Genomic DNA, 24,939 nt, shown 5'->3' on the forward strand with positions numbered 1-24,939 from the left:
GGGTCGGGGGGGGGGAAGAAGAGGAAAGGGTCGGGGGGGGGGGGGGGAAGAATAGGAAAGGGTCGGGGGGGGGGAAGAAGAGGAAAGGGTCGGGGGGGGGGGGAAGAAGAGGAAAGGGTCGGGGGGGGGGAGAAGAGGAAAGGGTCGGGGGGGGGGGGGAAGAGGAAAGGGTCGGGGGGGGGGGGGAAGAGGAAAGGGTCGGGGGGGGGGGAGGAGAAGAAGAGGAAAGGGTCGGGGGGGGGAGGAGAAGAAGAGGAAAGGGTCGGGGGGGGGAGGAGAAGAAGAGGAAAGGGTCGGGGGGGGGAGGAAAGGGTCGGGGGGAGAGGAAAGGGTCGGGGGGAGGGGGAGAGGAAAGGGTCGGGGGGGGGGAGGAAAGGGTCGGGGGGGGGAGAAGAGGAAAGGGTCGGGGGGGGGGGGGGGGGGGGAGAAGAGGAAAGGGTCGGGGGGGGGTGGAGAAGAGGAAAGGGTCGGGGGGGGGGAGGAAAGGGTCGGGGGGAGAGAGGAAAGGGTCGGGGGGAGAGGAAAGGGTCGGGGGGAGAGGAAAGGGTCGGGGGGAGGGGGAGAGGAAAGGGTCGGGGGGGAAGAAGAAGAGGAAAGGGTCGGGGGGGGGGAAGAAGAGGAAAGGGTCGGGGGGGGGGGGGAAGAAGAGGAAAGGGTCGGGGGGGGGGGGGGGAAGAAGAGGAAAGGGTCGGGGGGGGGGGGAAGAAGAGGAAAGGGTCGGGGGGGGGGAGAAGAGGAAAGGGTCGGGGGGGGGGGGGGAAGAGGAAAGGGTCGGGGGGGGGGGGAGGAGAAGAAGAGGATAGGGTCGGGGGGGGGAGGAGAAGAAGAGGAAAGGGTCGGGGGGGGGAGGAGAAGAAGAGGAAAGGGTCGGGGGGGGGAGGAAAGGGTCGGGGGGAGAGGAAAGGGTCGGGGGGAGGGGGAGAGGAAAGGGTCGGGGGGGGGGAGGAAAGGGTCGGGGGGGGGAGAAGAGGAAAGGGTCGGGGGGGGGGGGGGGGAGAAGAGGAAAGGGTCGGGGGGGGGTGGAGAAGAGGAAAGGGTCGGGGGGGGGGAGGAAAGGGTCGGGGGGAGAGAGGAAAGGGTCGGGGGGAGAGGAAAGGGTCGGGGGGAGAGGAAAGGGTCGGGGGGAGGGGGAGAGGAAAGGGTCGGGGGGGGAAGAAGAGGAAAGGGTCGGGGGGGAAGAAGAAGAGGAAAGGGTCGGGGTGGGGAAGAAGAGGAAAGGGTCGGGGTGGGGAAGAAGAGGAAAGGGTCGGGGGGGGGAAGAAGAGGAAAGGGTCGGGGGGGGGAAGAAGAGGAAAGGGTCGGGGGGGGGAAGAAGAGGAAAGGGTCGGGGGGGGGGAAGAAGAGGAAAGGGTCGGGGGGGGGGGGGGAGAAGAGGAAAGGGTTGGGGGGGGGAGGAAAGGGTCGGGGGGGGGAAAGAGGAAAAGGAAAGGGTCGGGGGGGGAAGAGGAGGAGGAAAGGGTCGGGGGGGGGAAGAGGAGGAGGAAAGGGTCGGGGGGGGGGAAGAAGAGGAAAGGGTCGGGGGGGGGGAAGAAGAGGAAAGGGTCGGGGGGGGACGAAGAGGAAAGGGTCGGGGGGGGACGAAGAGGAAAGGGTCGGGGGGGGACGAAGAGGAAAGGGTCGGGGGGGGACGAAGAGGAAAGGGTCGGGGGGGGACGAAGAGGAAAGGGTCGGGGGGGGACGAAGAGGAAAGGGTCGGGGGGGGACGAAGAGGAAAGGGTCGGGGGGGGACGAAGAGGAAAGGGTCGGGGGGGGACGAAGAGGAAAGGGTCGGGGGGGGACGAAGAGGAAAGGGTCGGGGGGGGACGAAGAGGAAAGGGTCGGGGGGGGACGAAGAGGAAAGGGTCGGGGGGGGACGAAGAGGAAAGGGTCGGGGGGGGACGAAGAGGAAAGGGTCGGGGGGGGGGAGAAGAGGAAAGGGTCGGGGGGGGGGAGAAGAGGAAAGGGTCGGGGGGGGGGGGAGAAGAGGAAAGGGTCGGGGGGGGGGGGGAGAAGAGGAAAGGGTTGGGGGGGGGAGGAAAGGGTCGGGGGGGGGAAAGAGGAAAAGGAAAGGGTCGGGGGGGGACGAAGAGGAAAGGGTCGGGGGGGGACGAAGAGGAAAGGGTCGGGGGGGGACGAAGAGGAAAGGGTCGGGGGGGGGGAGAGAAGAGGAAAGGGTCGGGGGGGGGGGGGAAGAAGAGGAAAGGGTCGTGTGGGGGGGAGAAGAGGAAAGGGTCGGGGGGGGGGGGAGAAGAGGAAAGGGTCGGGGGGGGGGGGGGGAGAAGAGGAAAGGGTTGGGGGGGGGGAGGAAAGGGTCGGGGGGGGAAAGAGGAAAAGGAAAGGGTCGGGGGGGGAAGAGGAGGAGGAAAGGGTCGGGGGGGGGAAGAGGAGGAGGAAAGGGTCGGGGGGGGGAGAAGAGGAAAGGGTCGGGGGGGGAGGAGAAGAGGAAATGGTCGGGGGGGGAGGAGAAGAGGAAAGGGTCGGGGGGGGAGGAGAAGAGGAAAGGGTTGGGTGGGGGTGAGGAGAAGAGGAAAGGGTCGGGGGGGAGGGAGGAGAAGAAGAGGAAAGGGTCGGGGGGGGGGGGGGAGGAGAAGAAGAGGAAAGGGTCGGGGGGGGAGGAGGAGAAGAGGAAAGGGTCGGGGGGGGAGGAGGAGAAGAGGAAAGGGTCGGGGGGGGGAGGAGAAGAGGAAAGGGTCGGGGGGGGGAGAGGAAAGGGTCGGGTGGGGGGGGGAGAGGAAAGGGTCGGGGGGGGGGGGGGAGAGGAAAGGGTCGGGGGGGGGGGGGAGAGGAAAGGGTCGGGGGGGGGGGGGGAGAGGAAAGGGTCGGGGGGGGGGGGGGGAGAGGAAAGGGTCGGGGGGGGGGGGGGAGAGGAAAGGGTCGGGGGGGGGGGGGGGAGAGGAAAGGGTCGGGGGGGGAAAGGGTCGGGGGGAGAGGAAAGGGTCGGGGGGGGACGAAGAGGAAAGGGTCGGGGGGGGACGAAGAGGAAAGGGTCGGGGGGGGACGAAGAGGAAAGGGTCGGGGGGGGACGAAGAGGAAAGGGTCGGGGGGGGACGAAGAGGAAAGGGTCGGGGGGGGACGAAGAGGAAAGGGTCGGGGGGGGACGAAGAGGAAAGGGTCGGGGGGGGACGAAGAGGAAAGGGTCGGGGGGGGACGAAGAGGAAAGGGTCGGGGGGGGACGAAGAGGAAAGGGTCGGGGGGGGACGAAGAGGAAAGGGTCGGGGGGGGACGAAGAGGAAAGGGTCGGGGGGGGACGAAGAGGAAAGGGTCGGGGGGGGACGAAGAGGAAAGGGTCGGGGGGGGACGAAGAGGAAAGGGTCGGGGGGGGACGAAGAGGAAAGGGTCGGGGGGGGACGAAGAGGAAAGGGTCGGGGGGGGACGAAGAGGAAAGGGTCGGGGGGGGACGAAGAGGAAAGGGTCGGGGGGGGACGAAGAGGAAAGGGTCGGGGGGGGACGAAGAGGAAAGGGTCGGGGGGGGACGAAGAGGAAAGGGTCGGGGGGGGGAAGAAGAGGAAAGGGTCGGGGGGGGGGGAACAAGAGGAAAGGGTCGGGGGGGGGGAAGAAGAGGAAAGGGTCGGGGGGGGGGAAGAAGAGGAAAGGGTCGGGGGGGGGGGGAAGAAGAGGAAAGGGTCGGGGGGGGGGGGAAGAAGAGGAAAGGGTCGGGGGGGGGGGGAAGAAGAGGAAAGGGTCGGGGGGGGGGAAGAAGAGGAAAGGGTCGGGGGGGGGGGGGGAAGAAGAGGAAAGGGTCGGGGGGGGGGAAGAAGAGGAAAGGGTCGGGGGGGGGGGGAAGAAGAGGAAAGGGTCGGGGGGGGGGAGAAGAGGAAAGGGTCGGGGGGGGGGGGGGAAGAGGAAAGGGTCGGGGGGGGGGGGGAGGAGAAGAAGAGGAAAGGGTCGGGGGGGGAGGAGAAGAAGAGGAAAGGGTCGGGGGGGGGGAGGAGAAGAAGAGGAAAGGGTCGGGGGGGGGAGGAAAGGGTCGGGGGGAGAGGAAAGGGTCGGGGGGAGGGGGAGAGGAAAGGGTCGGGGGGGGGAGGAAAGGGTCGGGGGGGGGAGGAAAGGGTCGGGGGGGGGGGGGGGAGAAGAGGAAAGGGTCGGGGGGGGGTGGAGAAGAGGAAAGGGTCGGGGGGGGGGAGGAAAGGGTCGGGGGGAGAGAGGAAAGGGTCGGGGGGAGAGGAAAGGGTCGGGGGGAGAGGAAAGGGTCGGGGGGAGAGGAAAGGGTCGGGGGGAGGGGGAGAGGAAAGGGTCGGGGGGGGAAGAAGAGGAAAGGGTCGGGGGGGAAGAAGAAGAGGAAAGGGTCGGGGTGGGGAAGAAGAGGAAAGGGTCGGGGTGGGGAAGAAGAGGAAAGGGTCGGGGTGGGGAAGAAGAGGAAAGGGTCGGGGTGGGGAAGAAGAGGAAAGGGTCGGGGTGGGGAAGAAGAGGAAAGGGTCGGGGTGGGGAAGAAGAGGAAAGGGTCGGGGTGGGGAAGAAGAGGAAAGGGTCGGGGGGGGGAAGAAGAGGAAAGGGTCGGGGGGGGAAGAAGAGGAAAGGGTCGGGGGGGGGAAGAAGAGGAAAGGGTCGGGGGGGGGAAGAAGAGGAAAGGGTCGGGGGGGGGAAGAAGAGGAAAGGGTCGGGGGGGGGGAAGAAGAGGAAAGGGTCGGGGGGGGGAAGAAGAGGAAAGGGTCGGGGGGGGGAAGAAGAGGAAAGGGTCGGGGGGGGGCAAGAAGAGGAAAGGGTCGGGGGGGGGAAGAAGAGGAAAGGGTCGGGGGGGGAAGAAGAGGAAAGGGTCGGGGGGGGAAGAAGAGGAAAGGGTCGGGGGGGGGAAGAAGAGGAAAGGGTCGGGGGGGGGAAGAAGAGGAAAGGGTCGGGGGGGGGAAGAAGAGGAAAGGGTCGGGGGGGGAAGAAGAGGAAAGGGTCGGGGGGGGAAGAAGAGGAAAGGGTCGGGGGGGGAAGAAGAGGAAAGGGTCGGGGGGGGGGAAGAAGAGGAAAGGGTCGGGGGGGGGGGAAGAAGAGGAAAGGGTCGGGGGGGGGGGAGAAGAGGAAAGGGTCAGGGGGGGGGGAGATGAGGAAAGGGTCGGGAGGGGGGGAGGGGGAAAGGGTCGGGGGGGGAGATGAGGAAAGGGTCGGGGGGGGGGAGAGAAGAGGAAAGGGTCGGGGGGGGGGAGAGAAGAGGAAAGGGTCGGGGGTGGGGAGGAGGGAAGAGGAAAGGGTGGGGGGGGGGAGGAGGGAAGAGGAAAGGGTCGGGGGGGGGTGAGAGGAGGGAAGAGGAAAGGGTCGGGGGCGGAGGAGGGAAGAGGAAAGGGTCGGGGGCGGAGGAGGGAAGAGGAAAGGGTCGGGGGCGGAGGAGGGAAGAGGAAAGGGTCGGGGGCGGAGGAGGGAAGAGGAAAGGGTCGGGGGCGGAGGAGGGAAGAGGAAAGGGTCGGGGGCGGAGGAGGGAAGAGGAAAGGGTCGGGGGCGGAGGAGGGAAGAGGAAAGGGTCGGGGGCGGAGGAGGGAAGAGGAAAGGGTCGGGGGCGGAGGAGGGAAGAGGAAAGGGTCGGGGGCGGAGGAGGGAAGAGGAAAGGGTCGGGGGCGGAGGAGGGAAGAGGAAAGGGTCGGGGGGGGGGGGGGGGGGGGAGGAGGAACGGGTCGGGGGGGGGGGGGGAGGAGGAACGGGTCGGGGGGGGGGAGGAGGAAAGGGTCGGGGGGGGGGAGGAGGAAAGGGTCGGGGGGGGGGGGAGGAGGAAAGGGTCGGGGGGGGGGGGGAGGAGGAAAGGGTCGGGGGGGGGAGGAAAGGGTCGGGGGGGGGGGGGGAGGAGGAAAGGGTCGGGGGGGGGAGGAGGAAAGGGTCGTGGGGGGGGGAGGAGGAAAGGGTCGGGGGGGGGGAGGAAAGGGTGGGGGGGGGGGGGAGGAAAGGGTCGGGGGGGGGGGGGGAGGAGGAAAGGGTCGGGGGGGGGAGGAGGAAAGGGTCGGGGGGGGGAGGAGGAAAGGGTCGGGGGGGGGAGGAGGAAAGGGTCGGGGGGGGGGGGAGGAGGAAAGGGTCGGGGGGGGGGGAGGAGGAAAGGGTCGGGGGGGGGAGGAGGAGGAAAGGGTCGGGGGGGGGGAGGAGGAAAGGGTCGGGGGGGGGGGAGGAAAGGGTCGGGGGGGGGGGGAGGAGGAAAGGGTCGCGGGGGGGAGGAGGAAAGGGTCGTGGGGGGGGGAGGAGGAAAGGGTCGGGGGGGGGGGGGAGGAGGAAAGGGTCGGGGGGGGGGGGAGGAGGAAAGGGTCGGGGGGGGGGGGAGGAGGAAAGGGTCGGGGGGGGGGGAGGAGGAAAGGGTCGGGGGGGGGGGAGGAGGAAAGGGTCGGGGGGGGGGGGAGGAGGAAAGGGTCGGGGGGGGGGGGAGGAGGAAAGGGTCGGGGGGGGGGGGGGAGGAGGAAAGGGTCGGTGGGGGGAGAGAAGGGCCCGGGGGGGAGAGAAGGGCCCGGGGGGGGAGAGAAGGGCCCGGGGGGGGGAGAGAAGGGCCCGGGGGGGGGAGAGAAGGGCCCGGGGGGGGGAGAGAAGGGCCCGGGGGGGGAGAGAAGGGCCCGGGGGGGGGGGAGAGAAGGGCCCGGGGGGGGAGAGAAGGGCCCGGGGGGGGAGAGAAGGGCCCGGGGGGGGAGAGAAGGGCCCGGGGGGGGGAGAGAAGGGCCCGGGGGGGGAGAGAAGGGCCCGGGGGGGGAGAGAAGGGCCCGGGGGGGAGAGAAGGGCCCGGGGGAGGAGAGAAGGGCCCGGGGGGGAGAGAAGGGCCCGGGGGAGGAGAGAAGTCCCCGGGGGTGGGGGAGAGAAGGGCCCGGGGTGGGGGGGTAAGAGTCCGGAGGGCAGTGGGGTGACAGAAAGATTGGACGGTGAGCGAGTTGGGGGTGGGCGGAGGGCGGGAGATGAGCAAGTTTGGCGTGGTCAGTGAGTGAGGGGGAAGGCGTGAGAAGAGGGAGAGTGGGTGCTGTGGGGGTGAATCAGCCAATCTTGGGGTGAGGCGGGGGCGTATGAGCAGAAGCCGGGCTCGGTCATTATTCCCCTGTCCCCCTGTCCCTGTCCTTACCCTCCGGTGGTGGAGCCTTGTCTCTGGTTCCTCGGGGAATGAAGAGTTTGGAGAAGATCACTGAGGAGCAGAGCACGACACAGGAAACCAAAACCACTTTGTGTCCGGTCGAGGCCATGGCACCGACACCGGGGGAAGGGGCGGGGCGGAGGGGGTCACGTGCCCGCGATTTCCGGTCGCCGTGGCAATAAATAGTGCTCCGGAAGTAGCTATCGGCCTCTGTCTTTCTCTGGGGAAGGTTCTGGAAGGAGCTGCTGGGGTAGCGGCGGGGAGTCGGCTCCTGTATCCGCCCCACATGGTCCCGATGGCGGTGATCTCCCGGGAAAGGCCCCGCCCGGCTCAATCCCCCCCCCTTATTCCCCGGGACCCTCCCCGGGCCCAGAGGGCTCCCGTTTGAACTTTTCTCTCTTTGAAATCCCGTTTTCAGATCCCGGGTGGAAATGTGGAGCTGGCGGTGCCGGGGCTCCGGCTGAAGGATGACCCGAGTCTGGAGCGAGTGGGCGGTAGGTCTCTGAGACAGTCCGCTGGAGCTTTCTGATGGTTTACTCTTTAGCAGATTGATAATTCTCTGTAATCTCCTGCTTAATCGACACTAACAGCCACGTGCACTCGCTTTATAAAACCAGAAGGATCTGAGATTAATGATTTACTGAGCAGAAAATGATGTTTAACTCACGATGGTCTTCATAGCCTTCTGTGATGAGACTGCCTTAAGGCATTGCTGATTACTGCTCAGGATTTAATCAGGTTAAACTTGCAAAATCGACGTTGGAAAAGTATTGAAACTAGTTAATCAAATATATTTTTAAAAAAAGTAACGTTGCCATTTTGAGTCATGCTATTGTCTTAAGTTTGTCGGTTTTGGTAATGTCCAATCTTAATGCTGTTGTAATGGAAATGTTTTTAAAATAATAGAACAAATATTTATATTTGATTTGTATACTGAGTACTGTATTTGCTCACCCAGTTGCAACTTTGTTTCCATTTGATCCTCTATCAGGAAAATCCTGCCAATTAGCCAGGAAATTTTAGAAAAGTCTTGTGAAAACCAAATGTGTAGTATTTCCATGCTTAAGTTTTGAGTGAGGTGTGCAAAAGGTATGGTGAAAAATCAAAGAACACCAGGTTATGGTCCAACAGGTTTATTTGGAAGCACTAACTTTGGAGTGCTGCTCCTTCATGTGGTTGTGGAGTATAAAATCATAAGACACATCTATCGCAAAAGCTTAGTGTGATGTAACTGAAATTTTTATTGGGGAAAAAATCTGAATTGTTTGTCTCAGCTTTTAGAATAAGAATGTTGGTTTCAGTTTTTTCATATGGAATGGTAGTTAAGTACTAAAATGAAGGCCTATGATTGGTGATGTTTCTAAAAAACTTATTGATCTTCATTAGATCAATATAGTCATAGAAATGTGTAGCACGGAATCAACTTATCCTTGCCAGCCAGATATCCCAACCCAATCTAGTCCCACCTACCAGCACCCAAACCATATCCCTCCAAACCCTTCCCATTCATACACCCATCCAGATGCCTTTTAAACGTCGCTATTGTACTCGCCTCTCTGGCAGCCCATTCCATACATGCACCACCTTCTGTGTGAAAAGGTTGCCTCTTAGGTCCCTTTTATATCATTCCCCTCTCACCCTAAACTATGCCCTCTAGTCCTGGATTCCCCTGCCCCAGGGAAAAGACTGTCTATTTACCTGTCTATGCACTTTATGATTTTATAAACCTCCATAAGGTCACCTCTCAGCTTCCGTGCTCCAGGGAAAACAGCCCCAGTCTATTCAACCTCTCCCTGTAGCTCAAATCCTCTAACCCTGGCAACATCCTTGTAGATCTTTTCTGAACCCTTTCAAGTTTCACAATATCCTCCTGATGGGGGAGACCAGAATTGCACACAATATTCCAAAAGTACCCTAACCAATGTCCTGTACAGCTGCAACATGCCCTCCTAACTCCTGTACTCTATACTCTGACCAATAAAGAAAAGCATACCAAACACTACCTTCGCTATCCTATCCACCTGTGACACCACTTTCAAGGAGCTATGAACCTGCACTCCAAGGTCTTTGCTCAGCAATGCCCATGAGGGCCTTACCATTAAGTGTATTAAGTCCTGCTAGGATTCGCTTTCCCAAAATGCAGCACCTCACATTTATCTGAGTTAAACTCCATCTGCCACTTCTCAGCCCATTGGCCCATCTGATCAAAATCCTGTTGTAATCTGAGGTAACCTTCTTCGCTGTCACCTACACTGCCAATTTTGGCATCATCTGCAAACTTACTAAACATGCCACTTGTGCTTACATCCAAATCATTTATATAAAATGATGAAAAGTAGTGGACCCAGCACCAATCCTTGTGGCACACCATTGGCTGCAGGCCTCCAGTCTGAAAAACAACCCTCCACCACTGTCTTCTAGCTTTGAGCCAGTTCTGTATCCAAATGGCTGGTTCTCCTGTCTTCCATAAGATCTAACCTTGCTAACCAGTCTGCCAGATGATTTAAAGAATTAGTGACTGGTAACCATGGGTGTTTTTGGTGGACTGAAACTAGGTATTGTACAAAGTGGTGACCTAACTTCGCTTTTCCTCCTCCAATTTTTGGAGGGATACAATGTTGAGTAACATAGGATATCAGGTAGACACACAGCATGGAAGCAGGCCCTTCAGCCCAACAAGTCCACACTGACCCTCCAAAAGAGTATCCCACCCAAACCCTATTTCTCTACCCTGTGACTCTACAGTTACCCTTGACTAATGCACCTGACCATCCATGAACACTGGGCAATTTAGAATGCCAGGTAAAAACAATGACTGCAGATGCTGGAAACCAGATTCTGGATTAGTGGTGCTGGAAGAGCACAGCAATTCAGGCAGCATCCGAGGACAGGCAAAATCGACGTTTCGGGCAAAAGCCCTTCATCGGGCTTTTGCCCGAAACGTCGATTTTGCCTGTCCTCGGATGCTGCCTGAATTGCTGTGCTCTTCCAGCACCACTAATCCAGAATTTAGAATGCCAGTTCACCTAACCACATCTATGTGATTGTGGGAGGAATCTAGAGCACTTTGAGGAAACCCAGACAGACACCGGGAGAATGCAAACTCGACAGTCGCCTGAGGCTGGAATCGAACCCAGATCCCTGGTGCTGAGAGGCAGCAGTGTTAACCGCTGAGCCACAGCTGCTCACCATGTTCCCAAACTAAACTAGTCCCATCTGCCTGCTTTTGGCTTGTATCCCTCTTAATTCCTATTTGTGTACTTATCCCAATGTCTTTTACACGTAACTGTACCTTGTGTGGTTCATTCTGCACACTAACCCAATGTATTTTTTATGAAAAGGTTGTCCCTCACGTCCACTTAATTTTTCTGCTGTCACCCTTAAAATATGCCCCTAGTTTTAACTCTCCCTAGTTTTAAATTACCCCCACCTTGGAGAAAAGACCTCTGGTGTTCACCTTATCTGTGCACCTCAGACCTTTTATTGTAAATGTCAAGTCACCCATCAACCTCATTTTCCAGTTGAAAAAGCAGTCCTGGCCTATCCTTGTAATTCAAGCTCTCCATTCCTGGCAAACATGTTAGTAAATCTTTTCTGAACCCTATCCAATTTAGTAATACCCTTCCTACAGCAGGGTGACCAGGCTTGGACACAGTCCTCCAGAAAAAGCCTTGTCAAAGTCTGGTATAACCTCTATGGCATCCCAATGCATTTTCAAATGTTTGAGCAATGAAGATAAGCATGTGAAACACTGCCTGTTTACCTGTGATCCACATGTTGAAGCATTAAGCACCCAAATCCTTGGTATCTCTTCAACAACACTCCCAGGGACCTACAATTCAATTGTATGTGTCATGCCCTTGTTTGTCTTGCCAAAATGCAATACTTCGCATTTATCTAAATTAAACTCCATCTGCCTCTCAGCCCACTGATCCATCAATCAAATCTCCTTTTTTTTAATCTTAACATCAATTTTCGTGTCATCAAGAAACTTATAACAAGGTCTCCTTTATTCTCATCCAAATCATTTTGTATAAAAATGACAGAAAACTGGACCCAATACTGATCCCTGTGGAACCCTGCTGGTCACAGGCCTCCAGTCCAAAAAACAACCCTTCACCACCCTACTCCTACTGTACAGCCAATTTTATATCCATCTATTGTGAAAAGTATTTCTGAATACTGAGGGAACAGCAATTCTGACTACAGCCTCGGTCTTTTTCACATCCCTGATTTATACTTTTGGTTGAATAAGGCTGATGTAGATCTCTGCAAGTACTTGTCATGATGGACTGCAGTAAGCCACTTATTCTTTGCAGCATTCAATTTATTATGAGTTAATTTTATGTAATAACATCTGAATTGTTTCTGCAGACTGATATCTATTCAAAAGTAGTTCTAATCATTGATAGGCACTTACTTTTTAACATGCTTATTTCTAGATAAGACTAGATCCTGTGAGAAGCACACCATGAATCACTGCACCTGGTGTGCTCAACTGAATTATGAAAATGCAAGAAGAAATACAAGCCAGCAATGTGCACAAAACTGTTGTCTGCACTACCTTGTTATGGATCGCTTGTGAACCCATGAAACCATATCAAGTGCTGCAGGTGGTGAACATATTAACTTTGCTTTCAAGACCAAGTTTGACATTTTCAATAGTGTGCTTCCTTTTCTCCTGGCAAGTCTGTTTTTAAAAAAAAAGCAATGGCAAGCTCCAATGTATTTTCATCAGGTAGGCACAATTCAGTGTGTCAGTTTTCATTCTATAGTTATTTCATGGATGATGACTTAGCTCTGCTTAAATGTTGGTGGTTATTTAGGGTTTTGTGCTGTTGTCGAGTTAGTTTGCCTCTGATTTCTGCAGAGATTGCAATGCTGATTTTTAAAAAAAATATTCCGAAGTCTCCAAAGGGTGCCTAATCTACTTAGGTGCTTATCTAGAAGTGTACATTACATAGTCTAGCATTCTCAGCACTGACCTTATCTGGTCCATGGTTAAAATGATGTTTATACTTGTGATGGTCTTAATGACTTTGAGATTGCTTTATAGCAATGACTGATTACCCTGGGGTAGGGATGAAGCACGTAATTACAGTCACTGCATGTCATGCATTGCATGAATGTCTCTGTCACAGATGCAAATTCATACAGCCAGATAATTAGCCCCTCAAACACCACTAGTCAGTAAGTGTGTGGCTCCTCTAATTCATTTTCCCACTTAACAATGATAAATTCGCTTAATCTGTCTTTTTGTGAAAAGAAAAATGACCTGCTCTCCCATGGATTTGAGTTCCAAAGTTGAAGAACAAGTTTTTTAAAAAATCTCTCTCGTCCCCTTCCTGAATTCAAGAATGAGTTCTCATTCTCAGTCAGTCATCCATTTCAAGTGCACCTTGAGATCTGGGTAGACGTGACTTCAATCGGGGCACCCCTCATTCTAACTCCAGTAGAAACATGTCCAGCCTATCTTGCCTAGCCTCCTAACTTCAATTCCTCCTTTTAATAAAGGAAAGTGTTGTTAACCTTATCTGCTTGCTGTACCTGCCCATAACTTTGACATAAGCCAGAACACTCAATCTCTGCATCTGAATTCTGGGGTCATTTTCTACTCAGTAATATTTTTTATTCTCTGTGCTGAAGTGAATAGCTTTACACTTGGCAAGATTTTTGCCCATTAATTCAACTCTGCACTTGTGTACTTTTTATGGTATTAATTTTCCTTGCTAACTTTGTCTTCTGAAAATTTAAAATGCTGTCTTTATTGATCATTTTAATCCTTATATTATGATTATGGTATTTGTGATGAAATACCTTTAACAGCAAAAATTGCTGCCAGTTCAAGTTGCTGAAGTTGATATTAAATAAGTAGATTTTTCAAACTTGTAATGTTGTCTTGAGGTTATGTAGATATTTTGCATAAACATGCCTGATATTGTCTGTTGATGCTGTTCCAACAATGTGTGTTTGGTTTTGCTTATGTTTAATGCTATCTAAATTAATGCCCTGATTAACATTATATTCCAGAGACCACTATATTGGACATGAGTGAATTGGGCTGTCGAGTTTTTGAGAACACCTCCATGGAAAGGCTGGAATGAATTGCAACATATTTCAAATCTGACCTGGTTCCCCAGCAGAATATTTGAAAAATGTGAAGTGCCTCTTAAGACTTGTAAATATGCAGTAATTACTTGGAGGTTATGTAGAATATATTCAAATAAAGATATTTATTCAAATTATCCAGGCTTTTAAGTTATTCATAGTATTAGTTTTTTATTCCACTAAATGCTTGACTTAAATGCATCTAGTAAGTATGTCAGTTGGAACACTGATTGGAATGGACTGTTGACCCTGCTGTGCTACTCAGTGAGATCATGACAGAATGTGATTTATTGCCAAAATGTGTTCCTTGCACTGTTCTAGGTTCAGTGATTTACTTCTAATGACATTTCTTCAAGATCAGATGTAGGGGTTTTATTAAAGATGAGAATCATGGTTGGGGGGGGAGTGGGTGGGCGGGCAGTGGAGGAGATAGAGAAGGGTTATTCCTTAGCATGGTACAGTGAAATAAATATGTTGGTTTTAACCTAGGAGAGTTACTTCTACAGAAATTAGGATGTTTCCAGATAAGGTGTTCAGGAGTGCAAACTCATGCGATTTGGTCCATCTCCATTAGAAGGAGCAGTGAGCATTTGGGAATAAAGGCTATCTGCAGCATAGACTTAGTCATATTTTCCTGCACAGAGGAAGGAATCAAAAGACCAAACAATGGCCACACTGATATGTATCATAGCTGACCGATGTGATGTTACATGATTACTTTGAGTAGTCACAAGATAACGAATTCCAACAGATATCACAACAAGGGTGTATGTTGAATGGAAATGTTGTTGTTGGTGTATTTGAGCCCATAGTTTATTAGATTGTGACTGTGTATAAAAATATTTTTGTGGGACTGTCATTGTCTTGGACTTCTCCACTCCAGAGATTTCTTCCACGCTGCACTGGTAAGGAGCTCAAAGATCAATTTGTGCTACTGAACACAGGATTCAAGACTTGAGATTTTACTCCTGCAATTGGTGCAGTTGGCAGGATGCCACACCTGTTCACAACCAACTGTGGGTCATTAATCTTTGGTTGCATTTTCATTTGTCAGACAAATGAGGCATAGGCAGCATGATCAGATTCTCAGCTGATGGTATTTAATAGTCCAAATGCCAGGTAATGTATGTTATTCAGTCCAGCTACCTTCAGTCACCTTTTAAAGGGATTGAAATCTTGTGTGTTTTCTTCCCCTCCTCTCTTCCCTCCCAGTCTCATCACTGCATTCTGAAGCAAGAATGGCCTGAAATGACAACCAGTTGTGTGAATTTTTCTTGAGCAGAATTGGGTTAGACAGTGACTCAGAATTAGCCTGGCATAGCCATGGAACTTTACAAGGAGTGAAGGAGTTGGATGAGAGCCACATCAACCATGCTAACCATCAATCAGAAAGTAGCCTGTCTGACAGGGATCCCATTCCACTGAGCATTTAATCCATTTTGTCAACAGCAGCTTGGATGCATCAACAAGGTGCACTGCAGCAACTTGCCAACAACAACTTTGACCTGTTAGTGGGCATACTGGTGAGAAGGTGTAGCCTGATAATGACTGTTCATAGGGATTACAGCTTTTACTTTGGACTTTCAGATGTAAAGGCCAGTCTTTCATGATCCTTTTTGATGCAAATAATGCAGTTTGTATGATCTACAAACCTAGTACTGAGACACTTCAAACACACTGATTCCCTGTTTCTAATTTTATCACCATTTAAAAGTATCCTGACCTTGTGTCTAATGTGGGGGATTTCACATTTGTGTACACTATAGTCTGCTTCTAACAACCTAAGTTAGGTTTCTGGTGGCAAGGTTTATGGCATTCTATGCTATGTTCGCAATGCACTGAAGTCAAATGATGCCAATTAATGCTTGCCCATTGTTCCTCTTATTTCCTACCATACTGGTCAATGGTGGTTCTTCCCAATGCAGAGCGTTTGCTCAGTTTATGATAAACTTCATTTGAGATTCACATTACACCTTGTGGAAATTATTCTATAAATTTCCTTCGTATAATGGGGCTTGTCCACAGAACTATAGTGCATTGCATAGTTAGGATAATTGCTTATCTACTATTGAACAAAGTAACAATTGTCTAAATGGTGCCTTGTCAAGTTGTGTACTTAGTAACCTGTGAATAGAACATTCCAATAAATAATCCATTTGTACATGCTTTTAGCTCTTCATAGCCAGCTGGTCATTTATCTACAATTTTTCTCATGTGAGAAATATTTGGTTGGTAGAATCACGTGACTGAGGGATCTATAATCAGGGCAGTGGTTTTGAGTAGCATTTCTTTTGAGGAAAAATACCCAAAAGGCAGTGAGTATATGGTAGAGGTAGGAGCCACCACCATTTTTATCGGATGAACACTTGGGCCCATAACAGCATGCAAGGCTGTTTCAAGGTGGGAAATGGAATTAGGGCTGGTGTGTCCACAATGGTCATCAACCCATCAGGAGCTTGAATTCTGCGCTGTGAGCAATAGGAAGCTAAACTACTGCTCAGGTTGAAGTTGGAGCTTTACTGTCCTAATAGTTTAGCTGCCAGTGTACATATAATCCTATTCATTGAGACTAATCTAACTGTGAAGTTGTTCTTGATTTGTTGGAGCGGACAACTTCAAGCAACATAAGCTTGTTTCCTAATGAAGGGCTCTTGCCCAAAATGTCAATTCTCCTGCTCCTCTGATGTTGCCTGGCCTGCTATGCATTCTCAGCACCCCATTCTCGACCCTGATCTCCAGCATCTGCAGTCTTCACTTTCATAGCAAAGCTTGCTACCCAGCAAATATACAGGTAAACATCACAACCTCGGCTGACAAATTGTATGGTTGATGAAAGCGGAGCTTCTGTGTTGCAGCCACCTTTGGCTAGTTACAACTCTGGAAAATCTAACCAGGTCTTTTTGCTGCCATATGATCTTTCCATTCCTGCAACTAGCTCAGAATTGTCAAAGTGGGCATGATTTAGTCTTGAAGCTAAGGACCTCCTTTTTCCTAGGATAGCATTTTACTAGCAGCTTGGAAGTGTTGAATAAAAGCAAATTACTGCGGATACTGGAATCTGAAACCAAAAGAGAAAATGCTGAAAAAACTCAGCAGGTCTGGCAGCATCTGTAAAGGAGAGAAAAGCTGCTTTGACAAAGGGTCAGTTAGACTCCACATCAGATCTTTTCTCTCCTTTACAGATGCTGCCAGACCTGCTGAGATTTTCCAGCATTCTCTTTTGGAAGTGTTGAATCTTGACTAAAGTTGGTTCTGCTGTAATGCGTGCTTCTTAAATGCAATTGAAGTTAGATTGTTATTTGTACCTGAAATTTTCTTGGCTGCATTGGCTATAATGTGATTCTGGGTGAAGTGTGGCGCTGGAAGAACACAGGCTTCTGTCCTTGTTGCGGTTGGAGGGGTGGGGTTTGAGGGTGAAAGTGTGGGAATTGGATGGGATGTGCTGGAGGACATCATTGACTGGGAGGGGAAATTGTGGTCTTTGAAGGAGGAGGCCATCTGGTGTGTTCTGTGGTGGAACTGATTCTCCTGGGGGTGGAGGGATTGGGAATAAGGGATAGTTTTTTTTTAGGTGGGAGGTGGTGTAGTCCAGGTAGCTGTGAGAGTTGGTGGGTTTATAGGTGTCCATGTTGACTCGGTCACTGGTTGATGGAGATGGAGATGCCCAGGAAGGAGAGGGAGGTGTCTGAAATGGTCCAGGTGAACTTGAGGTTGGGGTGAAATGTGTTGAAGTTGAAGTTTCCTCATTCCCTGTGCCCCCCCCCCCCCCCCCCCCAACCTTATCCCAGCTCCAACCTTCCAACTCAGCACTGCCCTCATGACCTGTCCATCTTCCTTCCCACCTATCCTCTCCACCTCCTCTCTGACCTATCACCATTACCCCCACCTTCATCTACCTATTGCACTCTGTTACCCCCCCCCCCCCAGCCCCACCCCCTTGGCTCAGAAGCCTTATTCTTGATGAAGGGCTTTTGTCTAAAACTTGAATTCTCCTGCTCCTCTGATACTGCCTGACCTGCTGTGCTTTTCCAGCACCACACTCTCAACTCTGATCTCCAGTAGCTGCAGTCCTCACTTTCTCTTATAATATGATTCTGGGCCTATCGGCTTGAATGGTCTGACTATTGTACATATCATCTTAACATGATTGCACAAGAATGAAACTTTAATTATATCCGAACCACTGTACTGAAAAAATAAAGCAAGGTCATGAATGCACTCTGGTGGGTGGTTGGTACCATCTGCATCCTTTCCATTTGAGGAAGGATTGGACTCCCATTTTTGCAGTTCTGGAGCTAGTACGTCCTCTGTAAAGAGATTCCTGGTGCTTTAGAGTTGGTTTCAGCTCTGCTGGTATCTTAAAAACATTATATTCTCTATTAATAAATAAACATAATTAGGAATAACACTATGGTGAGGTGTGGCATATACATGTCCTTTTAACTAAAACTTTAGTATTGCTGGTGCCACAAAGTTGAATATAGGATGTCATCAAACTTCTTTGATTTCCAGTTCTTTCTTGAAAAAAACAAAAACAAAATGCTGGAAAAACTCAGCAGGTGTAGCAGCGGCGGATGGAGAAAAATCAGTTAACATTTCTGGTCTAGTGACCCTTCAGAACTTTGAACCTAAAGTTTTAGTTGTAACCATGGCGTAACCTATAAAAGAATTAGTCATCGAGTTGCACAACATAGAAACAGATCCTTTGGTCAAATTTGTCCATGCTGACCAGATATCCTAAATAAATCTAGTCCCATTTGCCAGCATTTGGCCCATTATCACTCTTAAACCCTTCCTATTCATATAACCATCTAGACTTGTTTTAAATATAATTGTATCAGCCTCTTCCACTTCCTCTGGTACCTCATTTCATTTGTGCACTATCCTCTGGAAAATGTTGCACCTTAGATCCCTTTATGACATCATTGTTTAAAAAGGAGGTAGACAAAAGATAGGCAATTATACACCGGTTAGCTTAACCTCTAGAACATAGAACATAGAAGAATACAGCGCAGTACAGGCCCTTGGGCCCTCGATGTTGCGCCGATCCAAGCCCACCTAAACTACACTAACCCACTATCCTCCATTTACCTATCCAATGCCCTCTTAAATGCCCATAAAGAGGGAGAGTCCACCACTGTTACTGGCAGGGCATTCCATGAACTAACGACTCGCTGAGTGAAGAACCTACCCCTAACATCAGTCCTATATCTACCCCCTAGTAATTTAAAGCTATGCCCCCTTGTAATACCCGACTCCATACGCGGGAAAAGGTTCATACTGTCTACCCTATCTAACCCCCTAATCATCTTGTACACCTCAATCAAGTCACCCCTAAACCTTCTTTTCTCTAGTGAAAACAGCCCCAAGTGCCTCAGTCTTTCCTCATACGATTTTCCTTCCATACCAGGCAACATCCTGGTAAACCTCCTCTGCACCCGTTCCAATGCCTCCACATCCTTCCTATAGTATGGCGACCAAAACTGCACACAATATTCCAGATGCGGCCGTACCAGAGTCTTATACAACTGCATCATGACCTCAGGACTCCGGAACTCAATTCCTCTACCAATAAAAGCCAGTACGCCATATGCCTTCCTCACCGCACTATTTACCTGGGTGGCAACTTTCAGAGATCTGTGTACATGGACACCAAGATCCCTCTGTTCATCCACACTACCAAGTATCCGACCATTAGCCCAGTACCCCATCTTTTTGTTATTCTTCCCAAAGTGAATCACCTCGCACTTAGCTACATTTGAATTCCATCTGCCACCTTTCTGCCCAGCTCTGCAGCTTCTCTATATCCTGCTGTAACCTGCCACATGCTTCCTCACTGTCAACAACTCCTCCGACTTTCGTATCATCCGCAAACTTGCTCACCCAACCTTCTAACCCCTCTTCCAGGTCATTTATAAAAATGACAAACAGCAATGGTCCCAAAACAGATCCTTGCGGAACACCGCTAGTGACGGCACTCCATGAAGAAACTTTGCCATCAACTACTACCCTCTGTCTTCTTCCATCCAGCCAATTCCTAATCCAAACCTCCAATTCACCCTCAATGCCATATCTCCGTATTTTCTGCAGTAGCCTACCATGGGGAACCTTATCAAACGCCTTACTAAAATCCATATATACCACATCTACCGCTTTCCCCTCATCAACCTCCTTCGTCACCTTTTCAAAGAATTCAATAAGGTTTGTGAGGCACGACTTGCCCTTCACAAAACCATGCTGACTATCCTTGATCACATTATTCCTATCCAGATGTGCATAAATCCTATCCCTTACAATTCTCTCTAAGACTTTGCCCACAACAGAAGTGAGACTCACCGGCCTATAGTTACTAGGGCTATCCCTACTCCCCTTTTTGAACAAGGGAACCACATTTGCTATCCTCCAGTCTTCTGGGACTACTCCTGTAGACAAAGAGGACATAAAAATCAAGGCCAATGGCTCTGCAATCTCCTCCCTTGCTTCCCAGAGAATCCTAGGATAAATGCCATCAGGCCCAGGGGACTTATCAATTTTCACCTTTTCCAGGATTTCCAACACCTCTTCTCTACATACCTCAAAGCCATCCATTCTACTTATTTGTGACTCAGTATTCTCATCTACAACAATGTCCTGTTCCTGAGTAAATACTGAAGAAAAGTATTCATTCAGTGTCTCCCCAATCTCTTCCGCCTCCACACGCAACTTCCCACTACTATCCTTGACTGGACCTATTCCTACCCTAGTCATTCTTTTATTCCTAACATACCTATAGAAAGCCTTAGGGTTTTCCCTAATCCTATCGACTAAGGACCTTTCATGTCCCCTCCTTGCTGCTTTTAGCTCTCTCTTCAGGTCCTTCCTGGCTACCCTATAACTCTCAATCGCCCCAATTGAACCTTCACGTCTCATCTTGAGATAGGCCGCCCTCTTCCATTTAACAAGGGATTCCAATTCCTTATTAAACCACGGCTCCCTCGCACGACCCTTTCCTTCCTGCCTGACAGGTACATAATTATCAAGGACACTCAATAGTTGCCCCTTGAACAAGTTCCACATATCCTTTACACTCTTGCCTTGGAGTCTACTTTTCCAAGCCACACATCCTAAGTCATGCCTCACCGCATCATAATTTCCCTTACCCCAACTATAACTCTTGCCCTGTAGTACACACTTATCCCTCTCCATCACGAGTGTAAAAATCACCGAATTATGGTCACTATCCCCAAAGTGCTCACCTACCTTTAATTCTAACACCTGGCCTGGTTCGTTACCCAGAACCAAATCCAGTATGGCCTCACCTCTTGTTGGCCTGTCTACATATTGTGTCAGGAAACTCTCCTGCACACATTGAACAAACACTGACCCATCTAACGAACTTGAGCTATAGCTTTCCCAATCAATATCAGGAAAGTTAAAGTCCCCCATAACAACCACCCTATTACTGTCACTCATCTCCTGAATCACCTTCCCAATCCTTTCTTCAATGATTCTAGGACTATTAGGAGGCCTGTAAAAGACTCCTAACAGGGTGACCTCACCTTTCCTATTCCTAACCTCAGCCCAAACTACCTCAGATGGCAAGTCCTCATCCATCGTCCTTTCCACCGCTGTAATACTATCTTTGACAAGCAATGCCACACCTCCCCCTCTTTTACCCCCACCTCTGACCCTACTAAAACATTTAAATCCCGGAACCTGCAACAGCCAATCCTGTCCCTGTTCTAGCCATGTCTCCGTAATAGCCACAACATCGAAGTCCCAGGTACCAACCCACCTCTGTAGTGGGGAAAATGCTGGAGTCTATTATCAAGGAAGAAGTAGCATGGATCTAATAGAAATTGTCCCATTAGGCCGACATAGCATTGGTTCATGAAAGGCAGATAATACTTAACTACAGGAGACCCAGTAGATGTGTATCTAGATTTCCAAAAGGCATTCAACAAGGTGTCGTAGAAAAGGCTGCTTTATAATATAAAGATGCAAGACCTTACAGGTAATGTATTAACGTGGATAGAGGACTGGTTAACTAATATGAAGCAAAGACTGGATGGATGAATGAATTATTTTCTGGTTGGCAGTCTGACTTGTGGTGTGCCTCAGCGATCAGTGTTGGGAATGCAATTATTCACAATTTACATGGATGATTTGGAGTTGGGGACCACCTATTGTGTCAAAGTTTGCAGATGACACTAAGATGAATGGTAGAGCAAACTGTGCAGAGGACTGAAATTTTTCAAAGAGACATGGTTGAAGTGAGTAGGCAAAGTTTTGGCAGATGGAGTATAATGTTAATAAATGTGAAGTCATTCATTTTGGTAGGAATAACATTAAAAAGGGCTATTACTTGAATGGTAAAAAAAAAATTGCAGCATGCTGCTATGCAGAAGGACCTGGGTGTCCTTGTGCATGAATCATAAAAGGTTGGTCTGCAGGTGCAAAGGTAATTCAGGCTGCAAATGAAATTTTGACTTTCATCGCTAAAGGCTTTGAGTTTAAAAGCAAGGAGGTTATGCTGCAGCTGTACAGGATGCTGGTGAGGTCACACCTGGAGTACTGTGTGCAGTTTTGGTCTCCTTACTTGAGAGAGGATGTATAGGCACTAAAGGAATTGCAGAGGAGGTTCACTTGGTTGATTCTAGAGTTGAGGGGGGAGTTGGTTATGAGGAGAGACTGAATAGACTGCAATTATATTCTTTGAAATTTGGAAGAATGAAAGGGGATCTTATAGAAACATATAAAATTATGCAAAGGTAGATAAACTAGCAGTAGCCTGGATGTTTACACTGGCAGGTGAAACTAGGACAAGAGCACACAGCCTCAAAACTGGGGGGAGCAGATTTAGGACTGAATTGAGAATGAAGTTCTTCATCCATAGGGTTGTGAATCTGTGGAATTCCTGTCGAGTGAAGTAGTTGAGGCCTCCTCAGTAAATGCTTTTAAAGCTAAGATGGATAATTTCTTGAACAGTAAAGGAATTAATGGTTGGAGTGAAAGGGCGGGTAAGCAGAGCTGAAGCCACAAAAACAATCAGCTATGATCTTATTGAATGGTGGAGCAAGCTAGAAGGGCCAGAGACCTGCTTCTCCTGGTTCTTTTGAATCTTTCCTCTCTCACCCTGAAACCTATGCCCTCTAGTTTTGGACTCCCCATCCCAGAGAAAAGATCTTGTCTATTTACCCTATCCACGCTCATAATCTTTTAAACTTCTCAGGTCACCCTTCAGCCTCTGCACTCCAGGGGAAATAGCCCCAGCCTATTCAGCCTCTCCCTCTCGCTCAAACCCTCCAACCCTGGCAATATCCTTGTAAATCCTTTCTGAACCCTTTCACATTTCACAACCTCCTTCCTTTAGAAGGGAGACCAGAATTGCACACAGTACAGAGGAACCTCAATTAAACGAAAGCTACAGGTGTGGAGTATTTCATTCAGTTAATCAAATGCCAGATAACATAGTTTAGCCATGCATCGGGACCTTGTGATCTTGTTCAGATAATCCGAAATTCGAATAATTAAATGTCAAATAATCGAGGTTCCTCTGTATTCCAATAATGTATTCCAATAAAGGCCTAACCAATGTCCTGTACAGCCACAACATAACCTCCCTACTCCTACACTCCATGCACTGACCAATAAAGGCAAACATACCAAATGCCTTCTTTGCCACCCTGTCTACCTGCAACTCCACTTCCAAGGAACTATGAACCTGCACTCCAATGTCTCTTTGTTCAGCAACACTCACCAGGACCTTACCATTAAGTATATAAGTCCTGCCCTGATTTGCCTTTCCAAATGCAGCACCTCACATTTATCTAAATTAAACTCCATCTCCCACTCCTCAGCCCATTGGCCCATCTGAACAAGATCCCATTGTCCTCTGATGTAACCTTCTTCACTGTCCACTACAATTTGGTAGTTTCTGTAAACTTACTAACCTTCATGCATCTACTTCTGTATCTAATTTAAATTTAGTTCACCTAGCATTTACCATAGTGTCTGGGTACCTGGATTTATCCTGCATGTCTGTCACCAAGAGAGTCAATCTCCCAGAGGGCCTGCCTTACCCCCAGGAAGAGTTCATTTTGCCCTCTCTGTCCATCACTGTAAGGTGAGGTGCAGACTGTTGTGGTCTGTTTAATTCTTTGTGTTGGTGCTGCAGCTGTAACCCTCTCTATAAAACTGGCTGGTGGCATTTCATGGCATAGACTACATCGTTTTGTTTCCTTGTTCCCTATTGTTACTTCCCCAGTTTCATTCTCTCAGGTTCTGAAGGAGGGTCCCTGGATGTAAAACAATAACTCTTTTCTCTCCAGTGATGCTGACAAACCTGCAAAGTTCCTCAAATTTGTTTTTGTTTGTTTCAGCTCTGGCAGACACCTGCAGTTCTTTGTTTTATTTCTCCAAGCTTGGTTTTCGCTTTGGCCTTTCTTTTCCTATTTAAAAGAAAGGCTCTAGTTGCCCATCTTGATATTTTTTGGCTGTCTTTTGTTGGCTTTTAATGATTTCCTATTCCTGTCCTTACCACTGATCTTTACCATGTCTATGTTTACATTTTAAATTTTATACAATTCTTAACATCCTTGATGAACCATGTTGGTTTATCCCCTTCCTAGAATCCTCCTTCCAGGCTTATCTTTTTAAAGTGATGAGCTATTACATTTCTGCATTGTTCGTAAACTCTTTTCTGGTAAACTCCTTTTCCAGCTCACTCCAGCCAACTCTAATTTCATTCCTTTGTAATTACTCTTATTTAAGTTTAGTACAGTTGTTTCTCCATCTCAAACTGAAAGCTAAATTCTGCAGTGCTATGGTCTTGTTTTCTAGGTGATTGTTTTTGGCATCATTTATTAAATCTGCCTTAGTGCATATCACTCACTAGACCCAAACTAGCCTGATCCCTGTTTGGATCCACTACACATTGTTCCAGAAAACTGTCCTGAATGCACTCTGAATTCTTCCTCATGGCTACCCCTGCCAATCTGACTTTCCCAATGTACTTGAAGATTTTTACATGCCCTCATCTCCTGACTTATTCTTTTGACCTATACTGTAGCCAGTGCTAGATTGTCTATAGACTGCTCCCACCTCTGTCCCCTTCTTTTGTTATTTCTTACCTTCATCCATATAAGTTCTATATCTTCTGATCGTAGGTCTCTTGTGCTACCTCTGAGCCAGAAGACAGAGGTTCAAGTCCCACCTGTTCTAGAGGTTTGTAGTAACGTCTCTGAACAAACTGATTGGAAAATATCAGTCACATAATTATAACAATTCACAGATGAGATAATGCATTTCGATTGTTCCAATTTTCATTTCAGATTTATATAAAAGTTCCAGAAAAGAGAGACAGAATAATTTTGGTAGAATTTATAGCTAAGTGATAGGCAACTCCCTAAGCATAGTTTTCAATGTAATAAGAACAGTATGTTGTGCATTTTTATTATTTGCTATTCACAGTATTGTATCCAATGATTTTAAGCTGAAATATGGACAAGAGGAATGAGATAGTATGGTAAACAATGTTAAGTGCACTGCCCTTCAATACTTGAAAGCCTAATGAAATTCTAGGCACAGGCCTATATGCTGGAAGAGATATGGCCTGTAGCTATACTCTGCACTGTCAACTTTACTGCTTGTCGAAACATTCCAAGCTTCACTATAATCATTCAAGGGATGAGTGTTAAAAAGGAAAACCTATTTACCTGCAAAGTTTCCAAGTACAAGCTTAGGACCCTGGCAGACACTGGGTTGGAGTTCACTATTTTCTGTCGGCTCTTTATCTGTGCAATGCTTTCATGGTTGAAGCTGTAACCAGGTTTCTGAATACTTCATGCATATATCACAAG

The 24,939-nt window shown here is 49.8% G+C and overlaps 1 protein-coding gene, 1 long non-coding RNA gene and 1 other non-coding gene across 5 annotated transcripts in view; 2 read left to right on the forward strand and 1 right to left on the reverse strand.

Annotated features, from left to right (window-relative positions):
* LOC122557791 (protein RIC-3-like) overlaps nucleotides 1–7,100 on the reverse strand; it is a 95,556-nt gene extending 88,456 nt beyond the window's left edge. For 2 of the 3 annotated variants that reach the window (XM_087996534.1, XM_087996535.1), the window contains exon 1: nucleotides 6,983–7,089. Coding sequence is in view for 1 of the 3 variants with exons in the window: in XM_087996533.1 (XP_087852659.1) it covers nucleotides 6,983–7,100 (118 nt within the window). In the remaining 2 variants the exon portion in view is untranslated. Of the gene's footprint in view, nucleotides 1–6,982 lie in introns of all 3 variants that reach the window. The other variant, XM_087996533.1, reaches the window with a different exon arrangement.
* A 115-nt stretch (nucleotides 7,101–7,215) lies between these two features.
* LOC122557796 (uncharacterized) lies at nucleotides 7,216–13,236 on the forward strand. The gene is made up of 3 exons (XR_006313936.2): nucleotides 7,216–7,485; nucleotides 11,434–11,729; nucleotides 13,022–13,236. It is a non-coding gene; the product is annotated as an uncharacterized LOC122557796 (long non-coding RNA).
* Nucleotides 7,638–7,717, forward strand: LOC122558147 (small nucleolar RNA SNORD35). Its single transcript, XR_006314048.1, has one exon. It is a non-coding gene; the product is annotated as a small nucleolar RNA SNORD35 (small nucleolar RNA).
* Nucleotides 13,237–24,939: the final 11,703 nt, after the last annotated feature.

Source organism: Chiloscyllium plagiosum, unplaced genomic scaffold (genome assembly GCF_037043375.1).
Source record: "Chiloscyllium plagiosum isolate Xiang-an unplaced genomic scaffold, Cpla_swu_hap1 HiC_scaffold_18, whole genome shotgun sequence".
Lineage (NCBI taxonomy): Eukaryota > Metazoa > Chordata > Chondrichthyes > Orectolobiformes > Hemiscylliidae > Chiloscyllium > Chiloscyllium plagiosum.